The sequence below is a fragment of the Garra rufa genome, chromosome 18 (assembly GCF_049309525.1).
Source record: "Garra rufa chromosome 18, GarRuf1.0, whole genome shotgun sequence".
Classification (NCBI taxonomy): domain Eukaryota; kingdom Metazoa; phylum Chordata; class Actinopteri; order Cypriniformes; family Cyprinidae; genus Garra; species Garra rufa.
The window spans coordinates 11,555,824-11,570,551 of record NC_133378.1 but is presented as its reverse complement, the minus strand read 5'-3'; the positions used below and the strand labels follow the sequence as shown (position 1 = coordinate 11,570,551).

General features: G+C 44.4%; 2 protein-coding genes across 2 annotated transcripts in view; both read left to right on the top strand.

The window, feature by feature from the left end:
• cdh26.1 (cadherin 26, tandem duplicate 1) overlaps positions 1-14,728 on the top strand; it is a 264,367-nt gene that overhangs the window by 197,727 nt on the left and 51,912 nt on the right. The gene's annotated exons all lie outside the window — the stretch shown is intronic.
• The window catches only part of LOC141291401 (cadherin-like protein 26), a 45,228-nt gene continuing 34,104 nt past the window's right edge, over positions 3,605-14,728 (top strand). Inside the window, 3 exon segments of the mRNA XM_073823572.1 lie at positions 3,605-3,715; positions 6,033-6,086; positions 6,248-6,343. Of these exon segments, the coding sequence (XP_073679673.1) occupies positions 3,605-3,715; positions 6,033-6,086; positions 6,248-6,343 (261 nt within the window).

Sequence of the window (14,728 nt, the reverse complement as noted above, 5' to 3'; positions counted from 1 at the left end):
AACATTGTATAATGCATAACACTGCGTTAAGCCATCGTTTATGATTACTTAAACTATTAAGGCAGACAGACAGTCAAGCTGCATCAATCACAATTTTTAGACTACATTGCACTCACAGCTGAACAACAGAACTACAGAAACGCAAGTTAGCCGGTTACCAAGACATGTGCGGGGTTGTTACACACTATAACGTACACAAAGACGTATTTTGAACGATCGCTAGAAAATACAATCATCAATTATTAATCATACTTACAGGTAGAAGTTCAGAGGAGCAAGCCGGTCCAAATAAACTGGGCACTGATCCATTTTTTAAAAACAAGCGTTTGGTGATTCCCGCGTTGTAACGTTACTCCCCAAGATTGGAAAAGCAGTCATCAGTAAAAATGACGCGAACACAACACAAGATTGGAATTGTACTGCTGAGGTGTTGTTGAAAAAATGAATGTTAACCACTCATTCTTGGTAGTTTCATCTTTCGGAAGGGCATATAAAACAAATTTACTCTCACAGCGCAGGATGCCTTCTTGACATGATGTAATCCATGTGAAAATGGTAGGCCTACTGTTTGTGGGCGGGCAAGTTGTTCGCGACATAGAACGTGGGCGGACATTACACAAATGTGTTAGTTTGTGATGTGTGGCCATAACAGAAAAAGATTCGAATTGCTGACGACTCGTTTAGGCAAATGTGAGCCGACTCTTTTTTTTTTTGATAGACAAAAACTTCATTTATCTTGCACAGTCGGCGTCACAACTTTGCAGATAGTTTATGTTCACATACAGCTACATGACACACTACATGAAATATCATATTTGAAAAGGCATAATAGGGGCACTTTAAGACCTTAGACAGGGTAGATGGCATTTTGATTTATTTTGATTTATTTTTATTTTTTTTCTTGTATGAAAATGAGGCTGTAAGGTGACAGTTTTTAAGAAGCAGTCTATGGAGGCCATGGAATAAAAGAGTAAAAAAAAAAGTAAATTTGAGTTTATATTTCAAAATTCTGACTTTATTTTCGCAATTCCGAGATTATATTTCACAATTTTGATAAGAAATGACATTCTCCCTTTTCCCCTCAGCTCAAAATCATCAGTTTAAATCCCACACTTCTGAAATTTTTCCCCTCAGAAAACTCTGAGTTAATTTGAGTTATAAAGTCTGAAATGCAACATATAAAAAAAAAAAAAATCTGAATTTAGAGATAAAATAGGCAAATTTAATATGACGCAGTCTGCTGCAGGTTTACATTGCTGTCGCTTTAAGACCGGATGCAGCGATCATATATTGTGACACATCTGTATTTCTCCCAACTGTTTAAATTCACTCACAAGACAAAACCGACCGCATTTGCATTAATACTCTCCAAGACGGTGCATTTTGACATTACTTTTCGTGTAAATGTGTAGCAGTAACATCCAAAAGTAAACTAAATTCAACTTAATGCTGACTGAGAGGCACTTTCGTTGAGCGCAATTTGGGTGTTTGTGTATGCAAAGAAACCAGCAGGCTTTCAAGTTCTGGCAAGACTTTTAAACAAGTGTGAATACTGAATGTCACTTTCGTAATAATGCGAGTCAGTAAAATTTCCATCAACTGTCCCTGGACTCGGCTGGACTCTGCAATTATTCCAGAGTCCGAAAAGCTTGAGTCCGAGTCAAAACGCATCCGAGTCCGTGACAAGTCCGAGTCCGCTAAAAACTGAACTCGAGACCGGACTCGAGTCTGAGTACAAGTCCGAGTACCCCAACTCTAGTTAGTAGGACTGTAAATTTTGATTTGATTAAATTTGATTTTGGAAGTCTACTGACACCTACCGACGTGCATGCAACAGCATCTATATAACAGGTAATCTATCTCATATATGGCTTTAATATTTTATAAATGAATTGTATAGAATTATGCAATAAGGGAAGAAACCATTTTATAACAATGTGTACTTTAAAATCAAAGTAGGCCTATGATCAAGGAAAGTGAAGGGGCACAAGAAATTATTAAACACATGAAGAATGCTAATTTGTTATTCAAATTAACTCACAATGTGATTAATATGCTTGACAGAAACTGAAACATATCATCAATTAAATATCCTTCTGCAACACAGTCGTTATTCTCTGGCTGACAGCGGCAATGTCACTGGAGGTGCCGCTGCATGGTGACATTCTGCAAGCAATGTCAGTGACACTGATACAATCCATTGGCACATTTCACAAGCAAATACAATCAAATTACCTCCACGATGAAACTAACGCTATGTTTATTAGAAACATGCCAGAAGCCTAGTTCTGTGGTTAAAGGGCATATTGCTGTCGTTTTTGTGAGATAATTTTACTTCCGCATCTGAAAAACTGCCAAAACCGACAGTGGTGTAACGAGAGGGAGAGCAGTCAACGTAAACCATAGGAAAACAATTTTGTGTCTCAATTGCAAGCTGACTATATTTAGGTCACGAACACCTATAAAGTCATACTTTTTAATGCTATTGGTATAAGACAATTAATATTGACAGCATACAGGCAGGTTGTCTGCTGGTATTCATCAGGAAGCCCTTACCTGAATATGTTGTGTCAGCTAGTAGTAGACGGTTTACAGAGGAAGGATGACTTTATAAAGGTTTTGAATGGCCCTATTTTGGTGACAATCAATAAAAAAATAATCACAATCACAAATTGTCTTATATGTGTGTTGTATCAAGCAGATCTGCATTTATGGTTAATTCAATTCAGTTTAATTTATACAGCACTAAATCATAAATATTATTCCATAGTACTGTTAAAAGCTGTGCTAGGTACACGCCAACAGCCTCATATTGTTGTTCCTCTGGAAGGAACTGGAAAGGGGATCAGGTGTAGTGGAAGACGGACAGTGATGCTTTATTGTTGAGTTTGTGGTGTCAGTATTCCACTCTCCGAGGATCCATGAGGGCTGATGCATATGCTGGGAGAAGAAAGTAAAAGTTTAGATCTCATTCATAGCTGACCATGCTTTTCCACTTGGCCTTCATCACATCTGCATCTCCATTAGGAGTGGAAGCTGCAGTCCAGTAACTATTAGAGGTGCTAATAACAGCTGGCCTCCACTGCTTCAGATCTTCACACATCCTCATGTCTTGCAAAGTCTCCTAAAGCCCTATAAACACATGACAATAAATAACAAATTAGCTGTGCAAACAATGTCACTAAGCTGTAACTAGACTTGATGGTTATAATATTAACAAACTTTTAACTGAGGTTAACTGACCAGTTATGCCTTCTCATATGATAACGTTTTTACACGGTTCTTAAAATTATATTGCTAGCTACGGTGCTTTATAACAACTTATACACATCTCGTTGTGTCTCATTTAAATAAAGATTTTCACTTATTTGGTAGTTATCAAAAGTAAAAAATAATAATAATAATAATAAAAAAAAAAAAAAACAGACTTACGGTGCACAGTTCACATTTTCCTTTGAGCTGCATCTCTGATGGTTCCGGACGGACCACAGGCTGACGGCGGACCCGATAAAGGTGCTGTGTGCACCAAAGGAACCACACCAGATCTGCGCCTCACTTGGTTCTTGCTTTGGCATCCCATGTTGAACTGTATCATATCGCCGGGATGATAATCCTCCGGTGTAAAGCGAACGCGTATTTCGAAGCAGATGCATTAGTGCAGGCCTGTCTCTTCATCCACACAAACGCACCCAGATACACCGCACCGTTTAACCCAGTGTGTATACCCACCTGATGCCCACAAATGTAAAACATTCACAACTGATGAGTAGTTTACACTTTAGATTAGGGGATGCAAAAAGATTTGTAAATGATTTATTCATTATTTATTCATCAACAGCTTTTGAATACTTTGAAGTGTGTACTGCAATGTAAGGGCTGCCTGGTGAGGGTAAAGATGTCTCTGCACTTATTCACTATGTACTTATGCACTAATCAACTATGCACCATGTAGTGTATGCATTATATAAGGTTATTTAGTATTTTATAACGCCCTAAACAAACTTTCACAGGAACCTCAATTTTTTTCATATCAACTTCAAATTTGGAATAACTTATTTAGATGTAAGACTTCAAACTGTTAAAACCTGTTATGTACAATATGTATTTTATATAAAATATAATAAAAATGGTAAAGTGTATTCTCTTTACAGTAAATTTAAACTTCTGTAATTTGTTAATACTTTTTTTTTTATGCTTCTGCAGTAATCTGCTGATTGTTTTCTTTAAAAAGAGACCTACCTTAGATCCAAAGTGTTCATGAATTACAATTTAAGTTAGGATAAACTTAAAAAAGGAGGTGACAGTTAAGGGGTTAAATAGTAATTTTTAACCATTTACTAAGGATCTGTTTGATTATTTCATGATATGCCATTTTTCAGATAATTTACGACAGATGGGTAAATCATTAGCATAGTACTTACAATAAAATGAACATATCACTTATTCATAATTTATAAACACATAGTCATGTTTTGTAAATAATTTGTTCATCATTAACTAATTACTTGTAAATTAATTTGTAAATGACTGGTAAATGAATTAACAAAACATACACAAATTGTTAGCATATCACTTAATAATCATTTGTGAATCATTTGTAAATTATTATTTCATCATTAACTAATCACTTATAAAAGACTTCAACTGAACGTTATTATAAAGTGTTACCAGAATTCCTTAGGTCAAATTTGATATTGAAGAAAACCCTTGTCAATTTTGTGAAAGTGATATTGAAACCACTGAGCACATTTTCTTCAGCTGTTTCCATTCAATGTTGTTTTGGTCTCATTTAGAAAATAGAATGCCCTGTGTCAATATCCAGATTAACCTTCTAAATTATAAACAAATTAAGTTTGGAGTGTTTAAAAAAGATTTTACACAATACTTCTTGGCGAACAACCTTCTTTGTTGTGATAAATATTTTATTCACATTTTATTCACTTCATAAATGAGCTTAGAATTTTTCATCCTTGTGTACCCTTTTGAATAATCAGTCTATTACATTAGCTATTTTTTATTTTTATTTTTTTAGTTTAGGGACATATTTTATAACGTCTTTGCAGAGTTGTTAATGTATTTTATTTATTACTTATTTTATTTTTTATTTCTATTTACTGTCATTATTTCTGTCTTATTGTAATATTTTTCATTTTGATTTTGTAATCAAATGTAGTTAATACTATGTTTATGCCCTATAGTTGTGTCTGCCTTATGTACTTGCAATTGTTTATTTTGAAATGTCTATTTTGGTTCATTTCATTTAATGCCTGTTTGGTTTGCATATATTTTTTTTAGATTTTCAAAATAAAATAAATTAAATTAAAAATAAATAAAACAAAACAAAACAAAACAAAACAATACTAACAGTATGGACCCACCCTGAAGCTGAACGCAAAATTAATTGCAGTTGTGTTTGGGTTTCGGCAGGCTACATTCGCAACGCAGAGAAAGTGAAAAAGCTGACGTGGAAATTGAGACTGCTATTTAAATATGACAGGGTCATTACTCATAAGTCATAGGAAAAACAGCAGCAAATGGACTTTGCTTTTCCACTTGAAATTTGGCAGTCACTGTGCGTTCACGAAAACGCAATTGATAATGCAATACTAGCAGTTGCATTTGGATTATGGCACAATTTATGTGTCCACTTATGGACAAAGCAATTGCAAATACAATTAGCAATTACATTAGAAAATAGTCTGGAAAATCCTTCCATAATTCATCGTTTGTTCATGTTAGTTAATACATTAGTTAATGTATTAACTTACAGATGACACCTTATTGTAAAGTGCTACTCAAATTTGTTTAAGCCTGAGAAGCTCTTTTGGGCACAGTACAGTCAAGTTATAAGATTTCTATATGATAACAATATTATATTTTTGTGCTTAAATCTGACATTTAATATGATATTTAATAATAATTCCTCAGGCACTCAGAAGGGTTTCTATTAAGTTGTTTGTTAGTTTATTGATTGTATGTTCATTAATTGGTATTACCCTGTTTTTTTTTTTCTCTCTCTCTCTCTTCATTAGATCATTGGCATGGTCGCTTCCAGTAAAAATGACACCATCAATCGGGAAAAGCGGGTAGGTAACCTAAAAGGCCAAATCAGTGAATAATATCTCAGCTCACTGTCTTGACACAACATGTCCCACAACATAAAATCCCTCTATATTGCATAATGTAAGAAAAGTTTTATACATGTCTGTAGCATTTTTATCACTCATTATCTCTCTTTCTATCAAAGGAGGCTATTCTTATTCGTTCAAAGAGAAGATGGGTTCTGTCCACCATTGATCTGGAAGAGAACATGCCCGGACCGTATCCCGCTATAGTTACACAGGTACTGTAACTTCACACCATCACTGACTGTTCAGGTTCAGATTGTTCGGGTTCCTCATAAAATATATTCATGAATGCTGTTTTCTTTTCTGTGGTGACATATTATGGCTTATTGTCTTTTTATAGATTTTTATAGATAGCACATGGGCTTTCATTATAGCACATGCTTATACCATTCACTAATAGCATTAGCTGGAGGAACGTTGTTTTGAAGAGCATTTGTTTGGTGAAAAATATTGTTGCCTCGTTTTATTAAAGAGAAATATTGTAAGTCATTTGTAAGTGTCTTTGAATAAAAGCATGTACTAAATGAATAATGTCAATGTTAAATGTGTACAGTATGTAAATGACTATATAGATTACCTCAAAGCTAGACAGATAAAATAAAATCCATTAAACTTTGATGACAATGACTACGTTTACATGGGCACGAATAATGCGATTATTTCCAATAATCAGAGTAAGGACTTAATCGCAATATGATGTTTACATGTCAAGAGCAAAGTTCTTCACTCCGGTTTACATGGAATTTCCATTATTCCTATTATTCATATTGTCCGTCAATGAATTGCATTATGTTCATATCGCGCAAAGTCAACAACATAAACTCAGTTACCCCTTCAGTCGAATCACTTCGACGTTACATTGGGATCTCGCTTGAGAGACCGATCACCTCTGAGCCTTATTAAAAAGGCCAATTGAAAATTGGCGAGTGGACGTGCGTCACTCAGTCAGACTTTTGCTTTCAGAGCCGATGTGTCGAGCCTCTAAACAGCCGAGAAGAGTTCTTCAGAGTTCATGCTCCCTCCTGCTGCTGCGCTGCCATAACTAAAAGAGTGTTTCACAGAAAGAGCATTGTTTGGCAGCCGTCAGCGCGGTCCCGCGGGCGGCCGTTTTCACGGCCATATAAAGCCTTTTTGCATTCCAGCGAGCAGCCCCGGCGAGTGCATTGCCCCGCGGCCCCTCCCTGGGCAAACCGGGATCACAAAAGAGCAATTTCTAGCGGCCGTTTTAGACGTCCTTTTCAGGATGTCTTTTCGGCCGTGCGTTTCTGGATGTGGTAGTTTCCTCTCCTCAGCGAACGGACATGAGCGCTGCCTCACGTGTTTAGGCTTTGAGCACGCTGGGGTGGTGATCATGAATGGTCCATGCGGTGAAAGCATGACCATGACCACGCTGAAGTCCTGCCGCTCGTTCGCGAGCTGGCTCCCCCCGCCTCCCTCCCGTGGTCAGCCGTTGAGCCGCCTATGCTCTTCGGCCACCGCGGTGGGGCGCGGGGGGGGACATTCAATTTACGATAGACAGCGTTCCGCCGGCTCAAAAAGCCCTGCGGACCTCTCTATCTCAGCGCGGTCCCGTTGAGTTTCCGCAGCAGACGCTTCCCCGCCTGGCGGGCTGAGCGTCTCCTTCGGTGCTCCTGCAGAGGATGAGATGTCTGTCACAGCATCAGAGGGAGAGTCAGACGGTGACACATCTCTTCCCGCGGCGCGGCGCCCACCCGTGGTCGCTGCCCCCCCGGAGGTTGATGTCGAACTGTCGGCTATGCTTTTCCGGGCAGCCGGGGGGGATCGGTTTGAGGGTTCCTCAGGGGCCTCCGGCCGATCCTTCTAGGCTGGACGACTGGTTCCTGGGGGGGGCACCGGCGGCAGCGCCGCGCTCCCCCCCGGTCCCGTTCTGACCGGATGTGCATGAGGAGCTGACAAAATCGATGGCGCCCTATAAAAAATTTGAAGCGCACTCCAGCTCCTCTCCCCTCGCCACTCTCCATGGCGGGGCAGCCAAGGGGTACGTGGCGGTCCCCCAGGTCGGGCGCGCCATCGCGGTGCACCTTTGCCCGCGGGCGCGGCCGCCTGGTGGGGCCCTCCGCGTCTCCCTTTTAGGGCATGTGAAATTTCTTCCGCCCTCATCGGCTGGGCCTTTTCTGCGCCCCCCGACACGCTGCCCCGCCCTGCAGGCCATTGCAACACTGCAAAAGTGCCAGGTGCAGGCACCTTAAGGCCTGCACGAGAGTGGTCCTGACCAGGGGGTACTTGAAGAACTCCGCGCCGCCACTGACTTCGCCCTTCGGGCCACTAGGTCGCGGCGTGTCCCCTTGGTCAGGTGATGTCCACCTGCGTGGTCCAGGAACGCCACCTATGGCTGACTCTGGCCCGGATGGCAGAGGCCGACAAAGTTCGCTTTCTCGACTCTCCCATTCCCCAGAGCGGCCTATTCGGCGACACCGTGAAGGGTTTTTGCTCAGCGGCGTCAAACGTATCGCCGGCCCCCAAAAGCCTGCGATCCTCCGCCCATCAGCATACCCCGTCGAGTTGCCAGAGCAGTACGCCTCCCCGTCGTTCGGGCTGGGCGTCTCCTCTGGCGCTCCAACGGTCCAGAGGCAGACGGAGGCCGTCCATCATATCCTGCCCCGCCGCGAAGTTACCATTCCGCCGCCTGGGCCCCCGCCTCCGCCTGCCCGTCGCCGAGGGCGTCCCCCCGCAGCTCCGTCCCCTGCTGAGCCACACGATCCAGGCTCGCAGCCGACGTCGAGCCGCCCGTGGGAGAGGGACGCCGCTCGCCTCTCAGGGTCCTGCGACGGAAGACCCTCGACGGCGAGCTTCGAAGCGTCCCTGATGCGAGCACCCCCGGAGGTGGAGAGAGCTACACTGTCGGCACTCCCGCTGGAAGCGGGACTTAGCCGGTCATTTGAAATCACAGAAAGACCCAGCTTTCTCACCTCTGGGGCCCCGGCCCCGAGTTTCCTTCCTGAGCAGCACTTCCACTCCTCGGAACCAGACTCGGGACCGGATGTCGCCAGCGCGGGAACCAGGGAAGTAGGTAAGCACTGCTTAGCGCAGTTAGACACTTCTCCAGGACGTTTATCCTTCTGGGTTTTGTCTCCTTCCCTGTCTTTCCCCAGGCTGCCCCACCACGGTCACGCCGGTCAACGTTCCCTTGATACCACTACACTGGTTGATACGGACGGTACGGCCCGGCTCCAGGCGTCCGCCCAGACTCATGTAAGGTACCCCTTACATTCTTTATTCGGAAACAGGCGTGCCTCTGTTCTGCCTGCGGAGGTCGCGTTCCTACTGGCGAAGGACGCGATCCAGCCTGTCTCTCCGGCCGGGACGAGGTCGGGGTTTGATAAGAGTCCTGACTTCACGTGTCCAGTTAGAGTGGTGGGTTAACATCCGCCCTGGATGGAGCTCTGTTCCGATCCCTTCTTAGGCTGTCGGCACACATGCTCACGACGACGCACATACAAGTATGTTTCCGTCTCCAGGGCTGGGTTGCAGCCATCTGCCTGAAGGGCACCCGCTGTCGCGTCTCGATCTTTCCCCGGTGCACACCCCTCCGGCGGTCTGCCCCGGGGGTCGAGCGCTCAGCGCGAGGTGCTTCCACTTGGCTAGTCCCTCTCCTTCCTGCCTTCTTTAGGCCATAGGAGCTCCCCTGTCCCCTCTTCGGCAGACAGGTACTCGCGTCTTCAACCGTCTCTTCGACTGGTGCTTACCAGCCCACTCGTGAGTTCCGTTGTGCGAATACAGGGACCTGGTGCCTCGGCACCCCCGCCATCTGGTCCTTCAGGCCAACCGAGGGAATCCCTTTCCTCGGTCGGGAGCCCGACTCGGTCCACAAGACGGCCCGCCTTGCTACCAAGAGCGCGCAGTTGGTGCTGTAGTCTCTGAGCTAATCAGGAACTATTCAGCGGTCCCCTCAAATCAGAGGCTCCTGGGGCACATGTCAGCTCTAGCCGCTTGCCGTTAAGCTGTTTCATGTGAGACCGCTGCAGCACGATCGAGTCCTATGATGGGCATGGCATCTCGGCTCTCTCCGGACTGGCGTTTTCCCGCAGTATTGCCGACAAGTCAGCCCGTGGCTTACCACGGGTTGGGTTGCCATGTACAACAGAGGCTTACAGCTCCTCCCATCTGCTCCCATGGAGTCCAACGTGGCAGATTTTGCTACTTGCCATTCATTTAAAGCAGGGAAACTCAACCGTGCAGCCCCCCGGTTCCCACGGCAGTCCACCCACCTGCAGAATGGCGACTCCACCCCGTGACGCAGCTAGTTGGAGTTATATCGGCAGGCCCAGCCACATCCGCTCGCCCTCCCGATTCCTCCCATTGCCAGAGTAACTCTGGCACATAGCTGACCTCCGGGGCCCAAGTACGCCCTTCCCCAGTGAGCCTCCTTGCGCAGACTCTGTGCGAGTCCAGGGAGGACGAGGAGCAAGTCTGGAGGTTGCGCTGCAAGGACGGCCCACCCGGACTTAGGTCTTAGTAACCTTCCCCTCGCGGCAGTCCCTCCCTGTAAGGGCACGGCTTGACACCATAGATCTCTCCGGCCTTCCTCAGGCCGTGATACAAACTATCACTCGGTACTGGGCTCCCTTGGCAAAGGCTGGCTCACGCACTGAGATGAGGTCTATCGCTGGCATTCCTCTCGCTGAGAGGCACAGAGATACACGATTGCAGTAGTGCTTCCTTTCCTGCAGGAGAGTTGGAGCGCAGGCTGTCCCCTCGACTCTCGGAATATATGCCGCCGCTTAGCCGCATATCACATGCAGTAGATGAAGCAAAATAGGTAAGCACCCACTGGTCGTGAGGTCCCTCAGAGGTGCCAGACCGCGCCTCATACCCTCTTGGGACCCCCCCCGTCGCCCTTCGGGGCCGCGGGGCGCTTCATTTGAGCCCCTGGCCTCAGTCGAGCTAGAATTCCTGTCATTTAGACAGCGCTCCTGATTGCCCTGGCCTCCATCAAGAGGGTAAGGAGACCTACAAACTTCTCTGTAGGGAAGCTTCCCCGTCGCCTTCTCAGGCCGCGGGGCGCTCCCTTGGAGCCTCGGGCCTCAGTCGAGCGAGAAAAACGCTCCTGACTGCCCTGGCTCCCATTGAACGAGCAAAGGTTCCCCAGAGGTGCTCAGTGGGCCTCAGTCGAGTCCTGTCATTAAGACAGCGCTCCTGACTGCCCCGGCTCCTATTAAGAGGGTTGGAGACCTACAAGCTTTCCTTGCCAGCAAAGTGTGTCAAGAAGTTCGGGCCCGGCGACTCTCACGTTACTACCTGAGCCCCCGGCCTGGCTATTGTGCCCAAGGTTCCCCACCACGCTTTTCCGCGGTCAGGTGGTGAACCTGCAAGCTCTGCCCTGGAGGAGGCAGACCCAGCCTTGCGATGTTGTGTCTATGTGAAAATGAATTCGCTCGGCACTTCAGACGCACCTAGCAGCTTATCTGCTTGGGGTTCAGCAGAAAGGGAATGCTGTCCCCAAATTGAGGTGGCTCATTGGGTGGTAGATGCCTCTCCCTCTCTTATCTATATCTGGGAGAGCCATGCCCCTTAGGTGTTCATGCCCACTCCATTAAGAGTGCTGCTTCATCCTATGCGTTGGCTCATGGCGCCTCACTAGCAGATATCTATAGAGCTGCGGGCTGGGCGACACCTAATACCTTCGCTAGGTTCTTCAACCTCCGCGCAGAGGCCGTTCCTCCCGTGTCTTAACATAAGACTTCAGGCGAGCGGGGGGACGGCTGGTGTCGGCTTGCTGCGCCATTCCCACGTGGATCCGTGCGCTATCTCCCAGAATGTTCCCTCCGGCGAACCTGGGTCCTCCATGCCCCGCAGTCAGGGCTAGATGCGGAGTAGTCCTTGGCTGTGATCCTGCCTGGGTCTCCTTCGCCCCGCAGGTTGTGGCTATACTTTTCAATATTTTCCAGCGGAGGAGACCGCTGTTTCCCTCGTGTATCCCTAAGAAATCTTATGGATATATTGAATTATTCTCATTTCCACATGCACAAATTGCATGTGCTCCGCCCCCCCAACCCATGCTTCAGTACATCTGGCATCCCTGCAGGCCCCCTTATAAAAAGGGGGCCTCGGGGCGTTGGGAAGGTTACGTTCAATGACCGCCTGCGGACACGTCTGGGAAGACCTGCCGGCACGTGGCGTTGTGCGTAACGCGGCGTCAGGGTCGTGGCCTTTTCCATGGGTCTAGTTCCCAATGTAACGTCGAAGTGATTCGACTGAAGGGGTAACGTCTAGGTTACGAAGGTAACCCTCGTTCCCCGAAGGAGGGAACGGAGACGTTACATTCCCCTGCCACGCCCCTGGCGTCGTGCTGACGCTGGGCTCTCCCGGCTCTTCAGCAAAAGCCTGACTGAGTGGTGCGCGCAGCCATCTTATATACCCGTATGTACGGGGGCGTGGCCGGCGCGCACGTCCACTCGCCAATTTTCAATTGGCCTTTTTAATAAGGCTCAGAGGTGATCGGTCTCTCAAGCGAGATCCCAATGTAACGTCTCCGTTCCCTCCTTCGGGGAACGAGGGTTACCTTCGTAACCTAGACGTTTCCTGAGCTCCCTAAAAGTGTCGCCTTCTTCGCGTCGTCGTTTCTAATCTGCAGGCATGCGCTGCACCAGAATATTTTCTCTAACGGGGCTAACGGGGGGCTAGTCCAATATGTGGGGGTGCTAAGAAAATAATCAATATTCGTGACGTAAAAGTTACTTAATGAAGAAATTGTGTCCTTTTTTTAAAGAAAATCCTACACACCACATTTAACAGTATAATTCAAATTTGATTTAAAACGGTCTTTTAAATTATATTTAAAACTGACACGAACGAAAAAAATAGAGACAAACTTAAAACAAGCCCTGCATTCCAGCCCGAGCCCGACGGGCAGCAGTGAGCGCGCCTTCAGCGCATTCTTTTTTAGGAGTTCCACAAATCCGCAATCGAGTGCACATAAAAGGCTAACGCATTTGCCTCACGATCAGAGGTGGGTAGTAACGAATTACATTTACTTCGTTACATTTACTTGAGTAAATTTTTGGGGTAACTAGTACTTTTAGAGTATATTTAAAGATAGGTACTTTTACTCTTACTCAAGTACATTTATAGTGAAAAAAACTTTACTTTTACTTCGCTACATTTGATGGCGTTCCTCCGTTACTGTCTTCAGAAACGTGTCGTTGGAATTTTCATTTCATGTCTGATAAAACTGCGTTAATACTGCTGTGTATACAGCTGCTACTATGGAAACCGTAATATTTCAGCGCTCCTAAAGCGCCCCCTCGTGACAGATAATTAATTTTTCATTTCCAATACATTTTTTTCACCTGTTTATGGTCAAATGATTGCAATTATCGACCCATGTTTTTATGCAGCAAACACAGAGTTGTAAATGTAAAAAGTTAAGGTGCCTTCTAAAAATCTAAACAAGTACAGTAATATTTATGTTTTAAATAAATATAATAAATTATAAACTCAATTTATCCCTTTTAATGTTATAAAGGATGAAATGCCATAGTGTAACATATTTTGTTTTTGTGTGAAACTGTATCTGAATTTTAAATCATGCCATTTTATGGCTTAATATTCTTCTTTACATTGTCCAATCCCATTACTGTTTATTTTAGTTTTGCAGATCTTAAAAATGGTTATGAATTGCTTTAAATTAATATTTAAAAATTCTGCAGATACACTAAATGAAATAAATATAATGAAATAAAATTACTTCCTTGATATGTGTTTATATTTGTGTATTAAAAACATTTTTGATTAGACTCCTATCTGATTTTCTATATTTAAAAAAAAAGGTATTTTTTTATTTGGGCTAGTTAAATTAATTTTCGGGCTACCAAAAACTGAAGAGTACCTGCCCGAAGGGCTACCAGAAATTTTGCGAGCCCTGTATATATATATATATTAGGGCCGGGACTTTAGCGCGTTAATTTAGATTAATTAATTACACAAAAATAAATTAAATATAAAATTAAATAAATAAATAAATAAATAAATTTTAACAACGCATTTTAATCGCACTTAGTTTTGCACCGCGGAACGTTTCTCACTGGATGGGATTCGGCGGACCGATTATACTGGAGCACCAACTAGCGTCCAGACAAGCTGCGTCCGTCCTAAATAGTATTGTATGTCCCAAATCGTAGTATGTTTAAAAAAGTATTCCAAAGATTCCCGGATGGTCTACTACTTAACGATCAGCAGGGGCCAGTTGCATAAAAGGTTTAGACAGACTTAAAAGTTAGTCATTCATTTTTTTTTCTTTAAGACTGGTCAAATTTTTGAAAATTTGGTTACATAAAAACTTAGATTAGTCTAAGTTGGATCCAAAATATAAGACTGATTACCCCTTAGTTATCTGCTAGCTGGTCAAACGAGTTCTTAAGACACTGTCTTAACATAGAGACTAAGTTTATGCAACTGGCCCCAATGCACACTCTAACGGCTAATACTGCCCACAACACACTGCGCCGTGAACGAGGATTCGATTAGAACTACAAACACGCATAAAAAGTGTTAAAAAACTACAAACATGGAGGATATGCGCGACCAACGGACAGGCAGAGAAAGGGCGTTGAGTGATAAATAATCAGTGTGTAACCTGA